The sequence below is a fragment of the Sander vitreus genome, chromosome 2 (assembly GCF_031162955.1).
Source record: "Sander vitreus isolate 19-12246 chromosome 2, sanVit1, whole genome shotgun sequence".
NCBI lineage: Eukaryota > Metazoa > Chordata > Actinopteri > Perciformes > Percidae > Sander > Sander vitreus.
Genome location: NC_135856.1, coordinates 34,446,869 through 34,468,797, shown reverse-complemented (window position 1 = coordinate 34,468,797; position 21,929 = coordinate 34,446,869). Strand labels below are relative to the sequence as shown.

The 21,929-nt window shown below is 40.9% G+C and overlaps 1 protein-coding gene across 1 annotated transcript in view; it reads right to left on the bottom strand.

The window, feature by feature from the left end:
- tmem132a (transmembrane protein 132A) overlaps window positions 1-21,126 on the bottom strand; it is a 35,430-nt gene extending 14,304 nt beyond the window's left edge. Inside the window, exons 1-10 of the mRNA XM_078270272.1 lie at window positions 21,045-21,126; window positions 20,171-20,397; window positions 15,413-15,625; window positions 15,133-15,289; window positions 11,802-11,886; window positions 11,419-11,676; window positions 11,166-11,318; window positions 10,347-10,542; window positions 8,683-8,826; window positions 6,340-6,542 (exon numbers count right to left, since the gene is read on the bottom strand). Of these exons, the coding sequence (XP_078126398.1) occupies window positions 6,340-6,542; window positions 8,683-8,826; window positions 10,347-10,542; window positions 11,166-11,318; window positions 11,419-11,676; window positions 11,802-11,886; window positions 15,133-15,289; window positions 15,413-15,625; window positions 20,171-20,397; window positions 21,045-21,126 (1,718 nt within the window). The remainder of the gene's footprint in view (window positions 1-6,339; window positions 6,543-8,682; window positions 8,827-10,346; window positions 10,543-11,165; window positions 11,319-11,418; window positions 11,677-11,801; window positions 11,887-15,132; window positions 15,290-15,412; window positions 15,626-20,170; window positions 20,398-21,044) is intronic.
- Between the last annotated feature and the right edge of the window lie 803 nt (window positions 21,127-21,929).

Here is a 21,929-nt window from a genome sequence, read left to right as displayed (position 1 = left end):
ATGAACTGTGCTTAACGTTATATGATCAATATTTAGAAATTTAAGAATTGTATATTTAAGAAATCAGAATATGGGAAATAGCCTGGAAGCACAAATATTGTTCAATGCTATCCAGACCTGTAAATTACTAAAATCAAATTCGATACTTTTCCATAACGTTACTGTTTAGAAATCTTAGTGAGCAGCAAGGGCTAGCTACAATTAAAGTAGCTAAGCTAAGTAGGCTACATGCCAACAGGTTAAGGTTACCAAACTTACCTGTACTCAGAGACTGGTCTTCACAGTCTGTGTCATCGCTGGTATCAAATAAAATACAGAATTTATCCCTCTCAAAACCTTGACACTTCTTGTTTGCGGAGTAATCCTCATCGCTGGTAACTTTATTAGCATTAATTTTTGCTAACGGCTGTGTCCTCCAGGTTTTGCTGTCCACGTGCACCTTTGCCAATATTAGCATCATCCATGCTGCTGATGGTAACTTCAAGTGCTACTGTTTCTTTCGACGCCGACGGTGTTGGTGTCCCTAATTTCTTATGCATTTGTAATGCTTTGACAGATGTTGTAAAATGTCTTTTCTTTCCCGACATGGTGAAGTTAGAAATATTAGCACAGATACTCTGTAGCTAGCTAGGTTCGAAACCTTTTCTGATTTCAGCAATATTGCTAACGCAATGCCTAAACCCGCCCTACTCTGCCTCTGATTGGCTAGTAGCCGTTACCTTCGGTTTGTTAGAGTTGGGTATGCATGAGGACTGAAATGGTTGGATAGGGTCAGAGCCAATCAGAGGCAGAGTTGGGGCGGGTTCCAGCTTAGGGAACGAATTCGCGGACCGGTGGCGGGCGCACTGTGGGCATTAAAGCGCACTTTTGGCTCCAACAGGTCTGGTCTGAATAACTTCCGTGTGTAGCCCATTTAATGGAAAATGCCTGGTTTAGCAAGTGAACTAAGGGAGTTAATTGAAGGTAACCGATTGAAAAGAAAACACCACAAGGAACTAATAAAATGGCTAAAGAAAAGAAAACTTCTGAAACAGAAGATGGAATGCAACATTTGCCACCACAAAATGAAGATGAAGCACTGCAGTCGTGGAGACCTCTACGAATGGTAGGTAACATATGGCCTAAAGATCTAATATTACTTAAGAATTAATATATCTTTTTTTACTGTACCTTATAGTTGTTTTTCTTTTTTTACAGTATATTTAGCATGTTTTATAGGCTACTATATATAGCTTTTTTTTACTGTTTACTAGGTATCTATTACATTTCTTTACTGATGCTTTTAGAGCTCAACAGTGACCAGCCACTTTTCTAAACAGCTCCGTAAGTGATTTTCCCTATTTCATTTACTCCATTAAGGTTTCAGTAAATCCTTAGCCTATATAAATAGTTTTAAGCCTGGAACCAAGTCAACCAACTACAAGATGAATAGTAACCATAAGACATATAATTTGGCGCAAAAATGTTGTAAATGGAAAAATGTTACAAGACTGTGTAGCCTACATAACTCTGGCAGACTTAAGTGGTAGCATGTGGGTGAATATAATAATAATAAAAGCATTCTTAATTTTACTTGTTACTCCCTGAAGGACCCCGAGGGTCCCAGTCCATGCTTTAGGAAGCATAACTTTTAAAAAAACAATGAAAATACAAATGTTTGCCACTTGCAATCTCAAGTCTCCTACTTAAACATGTTTTATTCTTTGCATTGAAGCAAAACCATTTAAACAGAGATCATAACAATTATGGTATATCTTTGAATTCCATTGGATCTCAAGTTGTGGCGTGCTCCAGGTTAGGGTATGTCAACAGAGGTCCAAACACAGAAAATCCATCCGACAACAGTCAATATTTAGCCAATCCAAATGTCCCTTTTCAACTGGATGCGATTTGTGTACAGGTATGGAAATCAAACTTAAGTTGAAGAATAACATGCTATACACCTACATGAATAGAAATAATCAAAGTGCCTGTAATTTAGATAATCTATTACACTAAAACCAGTGGTGGGCTACAGTATACAAGAAAGTCAATATCAAAATATTCAAAAACTCACCAAACTTGGCGGTCGCATCAAGTCTGGGTTTTATGGGCATCCGATTTACATGAAACTTATGTGTGGTCTACATGTGATACTGAGCCGCCACCTATACTTTAATCATGCTCACTTACTCAGGCCACGCTCCCTTTCATAACATTTGAACCGTTTAAGTTAGTCTTGTGTGAGGTGTCATTGAACTCAGCAGAGAGTTCCTTTTTAATTGGTGATAGTTTGACCCGCCCCCTAAGCTTTAGCCACGTCCCCTTTTATAACTAATGACCCATTTGATGTAGACCCTTGTGTGAGGTATCATTGAACTCAGCAGAGAGTTCCTTATTTATTGGTGATGGTTTGGCACGCCCCTCTATGCTTAAGCCACGCCCCATTTCCTAACAGGTTTTAAGGTACAGTCTTATATGAGGTATCAATGAACTCAGCAGAGACTTCCTTTTTTATTGGTAAAGGTTTGCCCCAACCCCTATACTTTGGCCACGCCCCCTGCCACAGCTAATGAACTGTATGACGTAAAGTCTTGTGTAAGGTATCATTGAACTGAGCAGAGAGTTACCTTTTCATTGGTGATGATTTGCAGTGTCTGAGTGCTGCGCAAATGCACGGTCGCAAGGAGCGGTGACCGCCAGTAAACCCGACACGCGCAGAGGTGCGAGGGCCCGTCCATCGCTGCTTGCAGCTTTAATTGCATTTTGTGTCCGTTAAGAGGCACAAAGGCACTCTAAAACTTCCCCCGACAACTGCTGTTTTAGCTCAGGGGACGCTTGTAGTACGTAGCTGCAGCTACTCCGTGTTGCCTGCACTGATTTGGGTCGGGGTTTTTTCTATCAAAAGTACTTGCGTAGCTACAGCAATCAAGATTAACGTAAAAATTGGCCGGAATTCTCCTTTAAGACAAATTGACATGACAGATGACATTGCTGCAAGCACAACTACACTGAGAAAGATGGCAAAAAAGCTGCGCGATGTCTGTGTTGAGGCAATGGAGAGAAGAAAAAGAAGAAAAGGACAGAGGCTGGGAGGACAGAACGAGTTTGTGGTTATCGATAAAAGCCACTTCAGACACAAAAGAAAGGTTAGTGCAAACACCATACAGCTAAAAATTCTATGGGAATTCCCAATGCTTTTCGGCCATTCTATTTAAGTGACAGAAAATAATCCACAAGTAAATCCACAATGAAAATAATCATTAGTTGCAACTCTAGCGATTTCAAGGTATGTCAGAGTATTTCTTTTTTCTTTTGCTTGACTTGGCTTTGATATAGGTTCAAATAGTGACTTATTCTACTATCAGGAGGAGGATTTTTCAGAAGGACTATGTCCTCTGGTATTTACTGAAGGCTTTGATTACTATAGGGTTTGCTTTGACCCACAAAGTTATAACAATATATTAAGGAATCAGAATGCATTAAAACAGTTGCAGAACGTAAACAATTACATGCTACCTAGCAGCTGTAAGGTTACTCAGCATTCCATCCGGCGTTATAAATGTACAATTATTAGTTTTATACTTTTTTTATTACTCACAAATTGTGTGCCACGGTGTTATAACTTTATAATTACCAACATTTAGATTTTTTTATAGTAGCTGTCATTTAATTTTTTTTTTTTCTCTGTAACTGTAATGGATTACAGATAGACAGTTGAACAGTCTACAGTAAAAGGAGAAATGGACAACATTTAAAAAAACAATTCAAATACAAGAAAATTCTAAATTTCCAGACTAGGTCATTATGACAAATGTATTGTCCATGTATAGATTTATTTTTAGGTTTCATCACTGCATGGCTCTAAGGAGATGCAGTAATTGCCACCACAAATAAAAAGTTATTCCTCAAGAGGTCATAAATGGTCACAGCAAATTATAAAAGATTGTATTGAAATCTGTTCCAGTTATGGCACCAACGGTAAGCATCTGTGGACGCAGTGGTGGGGGTGAATCCATACTTATGGGGATATAATCATTTTATAACTCAGGAAAGTTAATCAATTGGCAGCATTCTATGTGTTAATGGTCAAATAATTACAGTAAATATTAGTTATACATCACCATGTGAATAATTACCATTTCTAATATGTGTCCAATTTAATATTTTGACAGTACGGACATGGAAGAATGGCTGGTGGGTGGAAAAGGAAGAAGTGGGTGTTTGGGATGCTTGGCGTGAAGCACAGAGGACAGAGGACCATGCCTGTTCTCCGCCTGGTGGAAAGAAGGACCAGACGAGAGCTGGTCCCACTGATTCTCCACCACGTTCGTACTGGATCCACAATATTAAGTGATGAGTGGCGGGCCTACCGTCAGGCTCTGCCTGCATTTGGATACAGGCATTACACAGTTAATCACAGCGTGACATATGTCAATGCTGAAACGGGCTGCCACACTCAACACATTGAGAGGGCCTGGAGGAGCTACAAGGAGACAATCAGTAGACTCAGAGGGAATCGCACGGAGGACTTGCTCAGAAACCATCTGATTGTGATCGTGTGGAATGAATGGTTGGGTAAAAAACACCATAATGGTCCACTAGGACGCCTGCTCCACGATATTGCTAAGCAATATAAATAGAAATAAATGATGTCAAGTTTCTGGAGCTTGTGATGTTAATCGCTTTGGGTCTTTTATTGTTATTGGGGCCTCTAAAGTACCCCTACCCCTGTATTTACGTTATTGTATTTGTATCATTAATTTAATTTAAAAATGAAGGTGTCCTTGCTAAGTTTTTGTATTAACTTTGTTTTAGTAATCCCTTTATTCTCGTCTCCCACTGTGTTCATCTGCAGTACATTGTTGTTTGACAATGACTTTCTTCACAAATGGGTTCAATTTACTGATCAGACTATATTATCAGTGCACAAATAATCACTGTTTTATGGACCACTAAGATTTAAGTGTACCAAATAAAGTAACTTGATGCTTTATTTATAATTAACTTATTATTATAAACTACCCATCAGTTTCAACTTAATAATAGGCATTCCAATAATTCTCATAGATGGTTAACAAACTATTTATTAACTATTTAATAAGTTATTAGTCATCTGTTGCAACTTTATAACCATCCACACTGTTTATAGACGGTTTACAAACCAACTAGTGACCACTGACAAGTATTAACTATCTATCTAAATAATGTTTATAGATGGTTTACAAAGTATTTATTAACTATTTATCAAGGTATTATAGTCATCTGTTGCAACTTTATAATAACCATCCAGACACTGTTTATAGACGGTTTACAAACCAACTAGTCACCACTGACAAGTATTAACTATCTTTCTAAATAATGTTTATAGATGGTTTACAAAGTATTTATTAACTATTTATCAAGGTATTATAGTCATCTGTTCCAACTTTATAATAACCATCCAGACACTGTTTATAGACGATTTACAAACCAACTAGTCACCACTGACAAGTATTAACTATCTTTCTAAATAATGTTTATAGATGGTTTACAAAGTATTTATTAACTATTTAACAAGGTATATAGTCATCTGTTGCAACTTTATAATAACCATCTAGACACTGTTTATAGACGGTTTACAAACCAACTAGTAACCATTGACAAAATGTTAGGAATATCTGGTCCATCTTGTTTATAGATGTTTTAAGAATGGTTTCTTAAAGGTTTACAAAAAAGTTTAATCATTACCAGATACCTAATATAGTATATGCGGGATATAATGTGTGTTACAATAAACTGTTAATTTACAGCACTACTAATAATTAGTAAACATTATTAATTATAATGTCATTGTTTGTTAACAGTAAAATGACTGTTTGCTAACAGTTAAATGACAATTAACTAAAGATTAATTAACTATCAATTTACCATCTATTAATGATGGTTATTATAAAGTGTTACCGAGAACTCCACAGGGCACCTTCCAGAGCCCTTTCTGACCAATAATGACACTAAACAAATCTAACTCTTGGTCTAATACGAGTATGTCTGTACATTACTGTATGTAGACTACTTGTGGATATCATCTTACTGTGGTGATCTCAGCATCATGGTTTTTCTTTTATATCCATTTTGATGGCCTTACATTTATGTAAGGACATTGTTTATGGACCCTCTTTGGTGAAAAGTTACAAAAACAAGTAATTGTACTGTAGCTTATTTTTCTCTTTTTTGGCCAAAGAGTGCTTGACATTGACTGCTAGGGTTTCACAGCCTGTCCATTGAATACTCTGCAGTGGGTCTCTTCATGTAGAGAAACACACAGACACAAGCTTATAAATGGGCTAAATAAAGCCCAGTGAAGAGTCAGTCTCCTACCCTTTGTCAGTGAAATGGTTCCAGCCATCGATGGCGTTGAGAACGGGGTCTGCCAAAGACACTCGCAGGGGCACTGAAGGAGCCCACACCTCCAAACACACAGAGCCACTGAGCGCGCCCAGTAGAAACTCCACCACTGCACAGGTGTTACCCAACCCTGACTCGCTGCCGTCCACAAAGAGGGTGGAGCAATCGCTGGACACCTGTGGTTACCATTGAGACAGACAGAATACAAGTGGAGGCACCATTACACTGGCGATTTAAGGATGTAATTTTGTTGTGTTATAAATTGAATGTTAAACTATAACAGTATCGCTTATTTAAAGCTGCAGTAATCAACATGTAGAAGTCATCCATTGGTTAAATGACTATGTGTAACGTGAAAGGTTACAGTGACGAACCCACAGAGAGTTATCAACTGTGCCGATGCCCTCAGTGACACAGAGTTTTTAAAAGCCTCGCTCAGCTCATTGATTTGGTTTCATGAACAATGACTTGACTGTTTTGGCTCAGTCTCATGGCTCTCATCCACCTTGATTCCAGCAGCAGCAGGCAGATATTTACAGTGTTCATTTAGCAGCTAACAAACCAGATATTTACCTCAGGAAGAGGAAAAGACCATAAACTAGCTAACAGAGAATGAATATTAAACTTATGTTCATCAGATGGACACAAACACAATGTAATCCCATCAGCTCCTTTAACTTGTGCATGGTTCATCATAAAGCAGATCTGGCCGTCAAATTTCCTGCTGAAAACCGCCGCAGGCATGGAGACAGGTAAACCCCCAGCTCAGAGTCCAACACCTGCACACTGGCCAGCAGAGAAGTGGCAGGTGGTGTTAGTTTCCTCCACGCTTGCCTCGCTGCCCCTCTGATGTAGGGATGGAGATGGACGTAGAGATCGTAGCCATAGGTGGTAGCTGACAGCCATCTCCACCTTATCCTCTGTGGTTCCTCTGATGTTTAGGCGGCGGAGTTAGCAATTCCTGCAGCTGCACGGCTTCCAGGAAGGTTTCTCTCTGTATCCTCGCTCATAGCTCCCCAGACATCCCTCCTCCATCCTCCATCCTCAGGGCAGGAATAAGAGCTTTAAGACGGCCTTCACGAAGGAGGACCAGAACGACTTCCGGTTCAAGCGAGGAGCGAGGAGATAACAGATAAGAGACCTGAGATGCACCTATAGTCATGAGATGGCTGCAGAGATGGTCCTGCTAGCTTGAGCTTATCTTCAAAACGTCTGTTTCTCTGATGTTTACATTTGAAACCTTGACTTGAATTGAGCACACCATGGCCTGTTGCAAATCAATGTAATAAATGCAGTGGTGGAAGACCAACTCATGCTAAACACTTGGTGAATTGGAATGGGAATCAAATCAGCTACTATTTTAAATAGTTTCCCATCCAAGTTATCCACACCAGATGGTATGTCTTTACATCCAAATACCTCAATGTAACTTTTTAATTTGATCTCCCATACTGTGATCTCAGGTCATATATTGTTTGGTCCATCTCATTCCTCAGTTTATTTACTTTACCAATAAAATAAGTATTAAGTAATTAGCAATATCAAAGGGTTTAGTCATAAAATTGAAATGATTGAGTTGGATTTCTTTGCCCATAATATCAATAAAAGTATTCCACAGCTTTTTATTGTGATACTTTGTTATTTATCAAATTTTCACATAATACGTCTTCTTCCTTTAAGTCAACTTAGTTACATAATTTCTTGTCTTGCGGTAAGTTTGCCAATCTGATATGTAGTATGACTCATTTGCCATTTCCTTCGCTTGATCTCTTGGTATCATACAATCGTCAATTCATCATCAATCCAGGGAGACTGAATATTTCTCACAGTTCTATTTTTCGCAGGTGCATGTTTATCAATGACTTTGACAAATAAGTTATTACAGGCTTCGAGTGCTTCATCTGGATCATCTTCAGTAAAACATTTTCCCAGCATATTTTTCTTCCATCCTCGCTGAAACAGTCTGTAAGAAAGCGTTTGTATGATCTCTAAACAAAGACCTTGGGTCCGGCTTTAGGAACTCTTATCTTCCTCACTATTGTCACTAAGTTATGATCACTTCAAACTACTGGCATTGATATAACTCCACTGAGTTAGTGAGGATATGATCTATATAAGTAGATGTTTTGGATCGTCGGTTTAGTTAATACATGCCTCTGTGACAGTAAGAAGCTTAACATAATGACTTCCAGTCAGTATTCAAAAATAAAAACAGATTTCGTCATCATGATCTCACACCTTATGTAACATAACACAGATGTCATTAGCTCCTCCTCTACTCTAACTGACTGGTTGTTTGACTTGACTGTGTTGCACCTTGACAGTGTCCTCGTTGGTAGAGTGACATGTGACTGCAGAGGTGACATCTGACACCTTTCCATCCCGGTCTATGGCCAGCACAATGACAGGAAGTGACACACGCTGGTTGGTCAGTATGGCTGTGTTGATGATCGTGTTACTCTGAGGAGAGAAAAACAGTATCTTTAAACAGATCAGATTGGATGGATCTTTACAGATCTCAACTATTTGTGTGTGTGTGTGTGTGTGTGTGTGTGTGTGTGTGTGTGTGTGTGTGTGTGTATATGTGTGTGAACTTGTATATATATACATATACACACACATATGCAAGTTGTTAATATGGAATATTTCTGCATATATATTTCTGACTTTAGCCTGTGATTGTGTTGAAAGCTCCAGAAGAAGCTAGTAAATGGACTTAGAGGTGGATGTCAATTCAATGGGACATTTCTTTATTATTTGCACATGGCATTAGTATGATTAAGATATAATAACAACTAGAAGCACCTGGTCAACATCAGAGAATGTTGCCATGGCAACATAACCCCATAAAGTATGTCCTTAAGTATCTCTAAGGCTAGGACAATATGGTTGAATAATTAAAACATTTCCTGCACTGGTACTGCATATTGACACTGGACGAGAATATGTAATGCAGAATGGTTTCCTATTGACTGGTTGTCATGTGACCCTGTGTTGCATCAGGTGTGTGGGGATGGCAGGCGCCAGCTGGGCCCGGGTGTGCTGGAGCAGAAGACCAGTTAGCATTCCGCTGCTCTTTGGGCTTTTAATAATAGGTGAGTCTTTACTATGATCTTTGGATTTTTTTGTCTGTTGTACTTTAGAGTAGTGGTTTTCAAACTTTGTTCAATAATGTACCCCCTTTGAAATATTTTGTCATCCAAGTACCCCTTGACCCGCTCAAAACATTTTTGGTAGAAAAAAAGCCTAGCTGTATAAAGAGCAATTTCAAAGATTCTTTTCACATTATTTCCTTAGACACACATGCATGGGACAATAGGGTCCAGGTTAAAAAACAAGAAAGAAAGAAATTACCGTTTAAACTGCTGGACACAAGATGTCTCCTACATTCTCAATGTTTGTGAGCTGCAAGCTTCAAGTTTCCACATCCCACTGTGTAAATTGAATACTGGACCATGATTGGTTGTCATGTCAAAAAACGCTGCAGGACCGTTTCATACTATTGGTGCTACTTGTAATGACCAATCTTTAGTATAAAGGATCTTTGGTACTACTGATCTCTGCATTCACCATCCTCCAAACTCGACCATGAATTTCTGAGTGCTCGAGTTATGAGAGTGTAATGACAGCATACCCTGGTCTGTGTGTGTGTGTGTGTGTGTGTGTGTGTGTGTGTGTGTGTGTGTGTGTGTGTGTGTGTGTGTGTGTGCATGGGGGTGAATATAATGCGTCCTCATTGTGAACTGTCAAATTGTTGTCCTGTAAAAACGGATGGATGAATGGATGAATGGATGGATGGATGAATGAATGAATAAATGGATAGATGGATGGATGGATAGATGAATGAATGCATGAATGAATGAGTGAATGAATGGATGGATGAATGAATGGATGAATGGATGTATGGATGAATGAATGAATGGATGGATGAATGAATGAATGAATGGATGGATGAATGAATGAATGAATGTATGAAGTACCTCTGTGATGGGAATGATGCTAACGATGTGTCGATCAGCGAATGAGAAGCTGATCACTGCTGCCCCGTGTGGTGATAGGGGTTGGAAATGCCCGGAGTACTCCACAAACCAGTTAGCAGACACCGTCATGGCAACACCGAAGCTCCGCTTCCGGCCGTCCACCGACAGACACGCCACCTGCTGAAGGAGAGTGGGACTGCAGGGCCACACAGAAATGGTCTTTGTTTAAACCTTTGGCTGTCTGAACAGTAAAATGTGCTGGCTACCAGTGTTGTAGTACTCGGTACCGGTCTCAAGACCACTTTTTGAAGGTCTGGGTCTTGTCTCGGAATCAACCACATTTTTACCCTGTTTTGTCTTGGTATCGGATGAAGAGGATTCGGGATTTTATTTCAAGACCAGTCAAGACCACGACTGCAGGGATATCACTAAATTGCCTGTGTATTGTCTGATTTATGTGTTAACATCGCTACTGTGATTGGATGTAAAACTTCAAATAACTTGACTCAATTCTAGATTGAAATGTGTTAGTTGTTTGGTCTGGTCTGGTCTTGACTCGGTCTCGCCCTGCCATGGTCTTGGTCTTGACTTGGTCTCAACCCCTCAAAGTCTTCGGCTTGTCTTGGTCTCAATTCACTCTCGTCTTGGTGATGACTTGGTCTTGGTTTAGGTGGTCTTGACTACAACACTGCTGGCTACTATATTTTCATCTGTATCATGAGATTAGCTAAAGAAACTTGGTCCATTTGCTTGTCTGCAATTTTGACTGTAATGGTTCATTGACACACTGAACTGAGGTGGAATAAGTTCCTGACCTACCTGTGCGTGTGCTTGTGTGTGCTGTGTTTGTGGCAGAGGATGGACACCACGTCATGTTTGGAGCCTTGGCTTCTCTCCAGGCTCACTGCCCACAGGTCAGAGATCATAGTCCTTTGGGCCACCATCGACACCAAGCCCTTCTTCACCTTCAGCCTGGACACATACACACACAGACAGGGTCAAAACTACAGAAGTGTGTTGGCAGCATGATAAAAAGATCAAACTCTAGTTGCACTGGTCTCATTTTGTTTACCTTATGACAACAAACTCAGCACTGAAGTTGGCTCTCAGATTCACAGACACTCTGATTGGCTGTCCTATCAGGACCGGGCCCCTGTGATAGCTAATCAGGACATGGGGGTCCAAGCTTAGCTCTTCCTCCTCCTGCCCGTTCAAACAGGTTTCTTCTTCTTTGGTCCTGCTCTGCTTTCGGTCCCCCTCCTCCTTCAGTGTCACTGCCCGGATATGGATGAGCTGCCTCTGGAACTGGGCCGCGCTGTCCTCCACACATCTGGATGGACCCCCAATCGTACAAGAAGATTGACAGATGTTGAAGAATGATAGACCAAAATAAATTCTCAGGCAGTAATGAAAAAAACTCAAGGAGTCTCTGTACATGTTCCCACATTTACATACCCTGCTGGTGTCAGTTTTAGGTCGGCCGCGGTGTCAGAAAAGGAGTAGTACAGCTGTATTTGGTTTCTCATGGGAATCCGATGGTGTCTGAGGGCCCATGGAACATCCCCCTGGGTGTCCCCATCCATACCTAGATGGGTTCTGAAGGCAGAAATGAATCTGTCACACAGGCAACTGATAAAAAGATCATCATCATCTACAACTCATAGAAGGAAAGGAGGATCCATGGAAAGTGCTTCAAACACATCTGTCCATTCACAAGTTTCCTGTCATAACCGAAGCTCTTTCCTCCTGTCTAAATACAATAGACTTCATGCAACATTATTTTCATACCCATACCTGAAACCCTCACTCTTTGCTGTGAGGTTCCAAGTTGGATTCAGCAAATCCTCTTAATTGCACAAACTTGCTGTAAATCGCTCAGTTCAGCCTGATAAGTGTCGCCTGTACATTAGTAGGTGCATGTTTGTGAGATTTGATCCTTAGTATAAACAAACCCCTACATTTTTCTATAAGGCTGCTTGTTCCACTCCATTTTTGGGAACATTTGACAAAATGTTACCCAAGAATAAAAAGAACTTCACACTGTAGAGCTTCAAGTCAGCAGATGAAAACAGGTGCAACAGTGTTCGCTCCTGCAGTAACCTTTTTTGCTGTTTGGCTGGATGTTCACTGGAATCGTTGGGTGACTATTGCGGCAACGCAGACCAAAACAACTGTGATTAGTCCACTTTGCTGTGGCTTGGTAGCATTGCATTTCCCTCTACTCATTTCCTGGTTCTCCTTCTCTGTGAACAACATAAAATCAAGGAGAGGGTTAACTTTTTCTGCTGCCGTTTTTTCACCGTGGTCAGAAAACACAGGGGAGACACTTTGTTTCTCTGTCTCTATCGCCGGTCTGAAGCTAATCACTGTCACTCGCTCTACCACACACACACACAGAGAGACTATGGCGTAGGACACTTCTGTAGGCTCTGCGTAGAGCCGACATACTGCTATAAATCAGCCTTAACACAAACAGGCTGAGCAATAGTAGAGTTAGCGTTATATCCACAGCTATCCAAAGACTTATAATCACAGTTATCACAGCTCATTTAACTCATCACATAATAATCACAGACCTAACAATGTAGTACAAAGTTTGGAGGACGAGGAGGAATGAGTTGCAGCCAACATTGAGCCTCGGCGTAAGACTCGAGAATCAGGAAGTTAAGAAGCCATGCCTCCCAATCAGCCAATCAGCAGTGAGTACGTCATCCGTGCTAACAACTGTCAGAACAAAGGTTCTCAAGGAAAAGCGAGCTGTCACTCTCACATTATTTAGCATACACAAACTATATGCAATATACAATACAAAATACCGCTATGCCCGTAACAAGCTAACAGGTCTTTCCTTCTCTTCTGTTTCTAGGCTGGCTTCCTAGTTTAACAAAGTCTAGTTTGTTTTCTCCCCCCCGTCCTCCCGACTCCACATTTCGGCATCAACATTATTGCCGGGTGTCTAGTAACCAGAAGGTTCTCGTTCGATCCCCGGCTCCTGCAGAGAAAATGTCCAAGTGTCCATGATGAGCAGGCTGGCACCTTGCATTACAGCCTCTGCCATCACTGTATGAATGTGTGTGTGTGTGTGTGTGTGTGTGTGTGTGTGTGTGTGTGTGTGTGTGTGTGTGTGTGTGTGTGTGTGTGTGTTGCCATGTCTGTTGTAAAGGTCAATAGAAATGCATGCCATAAATTCACTACAATGCAAAAAACAGATCTAAAGATAGCATGGTTACAGTTTGGTCTCAAGCAGAGGCGGTGCCAGGGAGGGGCTAGGGGGTGCTGTAGCTACCCCTAAGATTGCCATAGCACCCCCTTAGCACCCCCAAGAAATGGCTGTGGTGGATTTATAAATTTAAAAAAAATCGTTAATGTGTAAATAGTATAATTTATATTTGAAAAATGAATAAATACATTAATAAAACAAACCGATTATTTTTAGGCTTAAAAACACAGGTGATCCATTGCTAGCGTTAGACTCACTTCTCTAATGCTAACGGCTCCAAATATTGAGCTCTTCTTCATCTTTGTGAATACGTTACTGCGGAAGTAAGGTCAAAAGTTCAATGTGTGCTGCACCCTTTGGCCGAATACGATCACCTGTGTTTTTTAGTTTGTTTTATTAATTAAAAGTTATACAGCGCACTGGACATCGGTTTATTATTAGCCCAGAAGACGTGTTCGCCCTCAGTGGCTTATTTAGATATATTAAGTCACTACAGATATGACTACATTATTTTTATATTTCTATATATTTACCATACGTGCAAGTGTGAAAACTGTGTGAGGATACATGCGCGTGTGTGTTTATGTGTGTGCTTGGCTATGGGTGGTGTATTTGGCCTGCTGCATTAATCTTCTGAGCCACTGTATGAGAGCTGCAGTAATGATTGTTTGAACCCAGCTTGTTGGCTGGTATTTGAAATATGTTTGGTGGGCTAATCAGAGTTCTATGGTGCTGTTGTATCGGCATTTTAAATCAATCTCTCTCGTTCGCTCGCTTAGTAAACCGCGGCTGAGGTGGGTGGGCATCTGTGCGAGCGTGTGTAACGCTAGCCTATTTGTGTCAAGGGAAACTCAAAATTTCAGAGCACATTCACTGAAACGTCCAGCAACCCCAAAGCACCAGCAAAAGAACATCTCTGGCGCTGCCACTGGTCTCAAGATTTAGGATATGAAATCTGGAGGTTGGCAAGTATGCTGATATACTATACTTATTCATCATTATTGATTTGATCTATAAATGCTTTAAACTTGTGAATTTTCTGCTAAACCTTTAAAACAAAACCCTAGGAAATAAGGACTGGTGACCCTGACCCCTGCGAAGGGTAACGTCACTAAGGCCTACTCATAAAATACATCATCTTCATCTTCATCCCACCCCAAACTAAATTGAAAAGTTGGCAGCTCTGGTTTAGAAGCTGCTATGTGGTGATATTCAGGGTAGAAAGTCAGCTGAACTGGGTTACAGTGATTACTGGCTGCAATGATGCCGCAATGATGCCGACAGTGCAGATGAGGAAGACTGGAAACACTAACCAATCAGAATGGACTGGGCCTTTTCAGGAGGGGGTTAAAGAGACAGGCACTAATGCAATATAGGTATATTCAGGCAGACAGAATGAGAAAAAGGAAGTGTTTTTTAACATTAAAGTATGTAAACTGTAAAATGTTCTAGTAGAAACGAAAAATACAAATATTTCTTTTGAAAATGAGCACAATGTGGCTCCTTTAAGGCTTTACCTCAGTGAAGGAGAAGTGGTACGCTGCCGGTTGACAAAGTTGCCTTGATGATGTCCCCTCCGCTGCCGTTCCTGCTTCTTCAACCGGCGGCGAGGGTGGATGTTACTGCGCCACTTTACCAACTCCTGACGTGATTGGTTGGTGTGTGGATCCTCAAACCAGTCAGTGGGCAGAGTCAGAGTAACCACGCATAGGCCTAGAGGAGGCTGGGAAACAGGATGGACAGATGCATGGACGAACCGATGAAAGGAAGGAAAGGGTAATCGTTTAGTGAAGAAGTGAGAAGGACAGAGAGAAAAGCCTAAGTAGAGGTAGAATCTGGTCCTGACCTGTGTGATACAGGAGGCCTTGTGCTCCTCTGTCTGCCTGAAAGCATGCAGGGTGATGCAGGTCCCACGGGTGCTTGTGTGGCCCCGCCTGTGGAACAGCGTCCTCACCCTGAACCTCATCTTTTTGCCCTTATCCTTCTCTCTCTCCACATGCTCTGAGAGGAGGGAGGCCGACAGAAGAGACGAAAGAGGGAGGACAGGCTCTGATATCAGCTGTGGAAAAAGAAAGAGGTATGTTAGCTTTAGCAGTTTATGTAGAATTAGCTCACTTTGGCATTTTCAGTAAACCCACCTATTGTCCTCGGTAAGTACTTAGGCTTAGTACTTAGTGTTTGACCCGCAACTGAAATTCAGTGAGAACACTGATAGCATTATTAAGCGAGCAAACCAATAATATACCTACTGAGGAAGCTTAAAGGTACAATATGTAACTTTTCTGCATTAAAATGTCTAAAAACGACCATTCCTTTGTTATATATTTTTTTGAGTTGTGTAGTACACTATCCCAAATGTTTCCATCAAATGGCAAACCCAGAGAAATCTGTTATTTTATTTTCAGACACGTCACGTTTCATTTAGTCGCCTATCAGTGGCATCATAACCTTTCACCATCTAGTTACTTGTAACTTCCGTCAAAACATGGGCACCCAAATGCTACGTTCGAGAGTAATTGTAAATCATACAATGTCACAGAAAAAAATACTGGTAACACTGCTTTTTCTGCCAAAATGCATCATTTTGTGATTAATTACATGCCTTACATTACTGTAATTTACCTTATTTATTGATACATCAATATTAATCCAGCTTAATGTTACTACAATGTATGTGCTGGTTGAGTAGCTAGCTAACAGTAATGCTAGCTAATGCTTGGTGGATAACATCATAGGGTTACAACATCGTTCAACACGCTCATCAAGTTATTAGTAGTATGATTGTTTTGACCATGGATAAAAGCAGCACTGCGCTAACCCACGAATAGTAATGTTAACATTAGCTGTATAGATAGACGATTAATCTAATGCTAATTTAGCCAGCTAGCACACTCCGGTCTGCCTGCATCACTCCCCCGGCACAAAGAGACATCATTAGGGATGATAGCTGACAACACAGCCGGGACATGTAGCAATAGCTAGTTACCGTTAGCCCCAGCCGGTGCTTACGACGCTAACGGCAGTTTAATGAAGCGTCGGAAACAGAGAATATCAGACCCAGGCATCCTAGTCACAACATCAGCCATCCATAATGTTAGCTAGCTAGTTACAGTGGGGAGAAGAAGTATTTGATACACTGCCAATTTTGCAGGTTTTCTCACTTACAAAGCATGTAGAAGTCTGTCATTTTTATCATAGGTACACTTCAACTGTGAGGAATCTAAAACAAAAATCCAGAAAATCACATTGTATGATTTTTAAATAATTAATTTGCATTTTATTGCATGACATAAGTATTTGATCACCTACCAACCAGTAAGAATTCCGGCTCTCATAGACCTGTTAGTTTTTCTTTAAGAAGCCCTCCTGTTCTCCACTCATTACCTGTATTAACTGCACCTGTTTGAACTTGTTACCTGTATAAAAGACACTTGTCCACACACTCAATCAAACAGACTCCAACCTCTCCACAATGGCCAAGACCAGAGCGCTGTGTAAGGACATCAGGGATAAAATTGTAGACCTGCACAAGGCTGGGATGGGCTACAGGACAATAGGCAAGCAGCTTGGTGAGAAGGCAACAACTGTTGGCGCAATTATTAGAAAATGGAAGAAGTTCAAGATGATGGTCAATCTCCCTCGGTCTGGGGCTCCATGCAAGATCTCACCTTGTGGGGCATCAATGATCATGAGGAAGGTGAGGGATCAGCCCAGAACTACACGGCAGGACCTGGTCAATGACCTGAAGAGAGCTGGGACCACAGTCTCAAAGAAAACCATTAGTAACACTCTACGCCGTCATGGATTAAAATCCTGCAGCGCACGCAAGGTCCCCCTGCTCAAGCCAGCGCATGTCCAGGCCCGTCTGAAGTTTGCCAGTGACCATCTGGATGATCCAGAGGAGGAATGGGAGAAGGTCATGTGGTCAGCTTCTTGGTCTAAACTCCACTCGCTGTGTTTGTAGGAAGAAGAAGGATGAGTACAACCCCAAGAACACCATCCCAACCGTGAAGCACGGAGGTGAAAACATCATTCTTTGGGGATGCTTTTCTGCAAAGGGGACAGGACGACTGCACTGTATTGAGGGGAGGATGGATGGGGCCACGTATCGCGAGATCTTGGCCAACAACCTCCTTCCCTCAGTAAGAGCATTGAAGATGGGTCGTGGCTGGGTCTTCCAGCATGACACACACAACCAGGGCAACTAAGGAGTGGCTCCGTAAGAAGCATCTCAAGGTCCTGGAGTGGCCTAGCCAGTCTCCAGACCTGAACCCAATAGAACATCTTCGGCGGGAGCTGAAAGTCTGTATTGCCCAGCGACAGCCCTGAAACCTGAAGGATCTGGAGAAGGTCTGTATGGAGGAGTGGGCCAAAATCCCTGCTGCAGTGTGTGCAAACCTGTTCAAGAACTTAAGGAAATGTATGATCTCTGTAATTGCAACAAAGGTTTCTGTACCAAATATTAAGTTCTGCTTTTCTGATGTATCAAATACTTATGTCATGCAATAAAATGCAAATTAATTACTTAAAAATCATACAATGTGATTTTCTGGATTTTTGATTTAGATTCCGTCACTCACAGTTGAAGAGTACCTATGATACAAATTACAGACTTCTACATGCTTTGTAAGTGGGAAAACCTGCAAAATCGGCAATGTATCAAATACTTATTCTCCACACTGTACGTCTCCGTAAACGCTAATGGTGTTTGTACCGAAAATCTCCTCCCTGCCGAATTTCTCCCCCCTTCGCGTTTAGCTGTCTTTACAGTTAACTAGCTACATTAACCCGACAACAGGTGTGTTAAGCACCAAAACGAATAGTTGAGATTACAGAAAAGTGAAGGGGGAGATGTTCTGCTGCTGCACAACAGGCATTGAACATCATCGCCATCGCAGAGATCCCCCCGGCAATCCCCACCCACACCCGTCTCTCAGCCTCGTTGAGTAGCTAGCTAGCGTTACAACAAACCCCGTCCGCCCGGTAAAATCCAAAAGGTGACATTGGCATGTGAAATATACTGTGATAGTGTGGTAAAACCTGCTAACGTTAGCCGCTAATGTTAGCTTGCCGGCTCACTAGCTAACTGGTCAGCCAGCTACCAATACAGATTGAATCAAGAAAAACGTAATTATGTTGGGTAAACTGCAGCTATTTTATTAGCATGACATGAATAAACGTTACTAAACGTAACGTGAATAAAATTGAATGGGTCAACTCGTCCGTGAACAGATGCATTCTAATCATAGACTGTATATAGAAGATTCTAATCAACGATAGCGTTTAGCAATAAAAACTCCCATAATTCCACGAAACATCCATCAAACGTCTGTGTTAAAATCCATTGTTTTGGTTTAGAGACCCCTAGCGGCAGAAAGTTACATATTGTACGTTAAACTCTTTTGGTGTTTGTAAAAGAATTCTATGCACATTTTATCAAACCTTCATTGAGCCTATTAACATTTTCTTTCTTATGTTGGTTTAATGGACTATCTGTGAAAGACAAAAAGAGCTTGAGCGACATTGTTAAGGTATGCTCAAAAATCACTCTGATCTCAGATCTCTGTTCTCTCAGGAAAACACGAGTTGTCCAGAAAGCAGACAGAATATTGTGCTAACCAAATAATGTACTTAGTAATGATTGGTTATCATGCAGTCAGGTCGGTGGTACTATGTGTCGATACGGAAAACTAACTGCTATGCCAACTCATTCATTCCCTCTGCTATAAGACTGTTAAATGAACAACATACAAGACTGTTAAATTAATACACATAACTTCAACAAAACTGGTTCTTGCACCCCACTGCTCTGTTCCGTCACTGGTAGGTGAATGTGAATGTGTGTGTGCGTGTGTGTGTGTGTGTGTGTGTGTGTGTGTGTGTGTGTGTGTGTGTGTGTGTGTGTGTGTGTGTAATGATTGGGTCATGTGTAAATGTGTGGATGTTATGAGAGAGAGAGAAGCATCTGTATACAGGGGGATGTATGACTGCTGCAGTACTTATTTATTGTTTTTTTAAATTATTTTTTAACATTACATACATTGTATGCTAATGCACTTTTTTAACTTTAACTCTTAATGGATGGGTTGGCTGTAAAACTGAATTGCCCCTTGGGGACTAATAAAGTTATCTGAATCTGGGTCAAATTTGACCCGTTTTCCAAGTTTCTATATAAAAATATATGGGTTTCTTTTAATCAAATTGCCCAAAAGTATTATGGATGGTTCCATACACATAACAGGCTGTGATTATCCATCCACATACATAAATGTCTCTGATCTTAACGTTTAGTCAAAATAATTCATAATTTCTGGGTTTATTAACTCAAAAATTAGTTTTGTTTAGATTTATTGGTTACACTTTACTTGAAGGTAGCTACATAGAGTGACATGACCATGAACATGTCATAAACATTATAAACAAATCATCACAGTGTCATGTCACTCTTATGTAGATACCTTCAAGTAAAGTGTTACCGATGTAACACAAAATTGTAATGACAATGATCATTTATGCTTTGTGCTTTATGACCGGGCAAAACAGCCCGGGCGAGGACAACACAAGGGTTAACGCACTGATCTCTGTCCTCTCCTCTTCCTCTTACCTGTGTAACTGAGTGAGGGCCAAAGGCAGCGTGAAGGCGTGGCCTGGCGGCCTGGCCGGGCCAGGGCACCATGAACAGGCTCTGGGAGAAGGAGAAGGGGCTGGAGTTGGAAAACAGAGGGTCCAGATCCAACTGGGACACAGGGAGGAAGTGCCAGGGGGGGGGGAGAGCTGACATGTTGACCGGCAGGGAGAGGGGGAGAGGAGGCTGCAGGAGGGATGGAGGGACTGAGGGAACAAAACAGAAAGGTTAGGAAGGAAGTGAGAACCAAAGTGTTGGAGATTGAGGCATGTTAGAAAGTCAAGTAAAAATAAACCTAGTTTGACAAGGTTCAAGGATATTGATGTGTCATGTGTAGCATTTCATTGCTAACCAATACTTGTGTCACTGTTGTGCACATGACAGATAAAAAACAATGAGGCAATGAGGTATCTGAAAAAACCTTCATTTTGAAGTTAAAGTCCCTCTATACTCAGAAGTGTTTAGCTTACTGTTCCTTCCATGTGACATTGTTGCATCTGCTGAAAGGGTGAAGTTTCTCTCTTTAAATCTCAATTTAATATCTGCAGCGTATTTGACATGACAACCAATCATGGTACAGTATTCAATTTACACAGTGGGATGTGGAAACTTGAAGCCTGCAGTGTGATAAAATATGCGATTAATCGCTTATCAATCGATTAACTATAGAAATTAGATTAATCGCGATTAGAAAATCATTTTTTTTTCTACCAAAAACGTTTTGAGCGGGTCAAGGGGTACTTGGATGACAAAATATTTCAAAGGGGGTACATTATTGAACAACGTTTGAAAACCACTACTCTAAAGTACAACAGACAAACAAAAAAATCCAAAGAGCATAGTAAAGACTCACCTATTATTAAAAGCCCAAAGAGCAGCAGAATGCTAACTGGTCTTCTGCTCCAGCACACCCGGGCCCAGCTGGCGCCTGCCATCCCCACACACCTGATGCAACACAGGGTCACATGACAACCAGTCAATAGGAAACCATTCTGCATTACATATTCTCGTTCAGTGGCAATATGCAGTACCAGTGCAGGAAATGTTTTAATTATTTAACCATATTGTCCTAGCCTTAGAGATACTTAAGGACATACTTTATGGGGTTATGTTGCCATGGCAACATTCTCTGATGTTAACCAGGTGCTTTTAGTTGTCATTATATCTTAATCATACTAATACTGTTTGCCATGTGCAAATAATAAAGAAATGTCCCATTGAAATGACATCCACCTCAAAGTCCATTTACTAGCTTCTTCTGGAGCTTTCAACACAATCGCAGCCTAATGTACAGTGGCCCTGAAGTGTAATTCACAACAGCAAATAGAAAAAACGCAACAGCAAATATGAAAACACGACAGCAAATATGAAAACACTTCAACAAATCATGAAACACGACAGCAAATATGAAAACACTTCAACAAATCATAAAACACGACAGCAAATATGAAAACATGACAGCAAATAGGAAAACACGACAGCAAATATAAGAAAACACGACATCAAATATAGAAACACGACAGCAAATATAGAAACACGACAGCAAATATGAAAACACGACAGCAAATATGAAAACACTTCAACAAATCAACAAAGCTGCCGGCCATTTCCACGGACATTACGGTTAAATTTAGTCCACAAAATATGACCGTTTTGGCGCCACGAAAGTTAAGATTAGGCACCAAAACGACTAGTTAAGATTAGGAAAAAGTTCATGGTTTGGAGTAAAACACTCCTA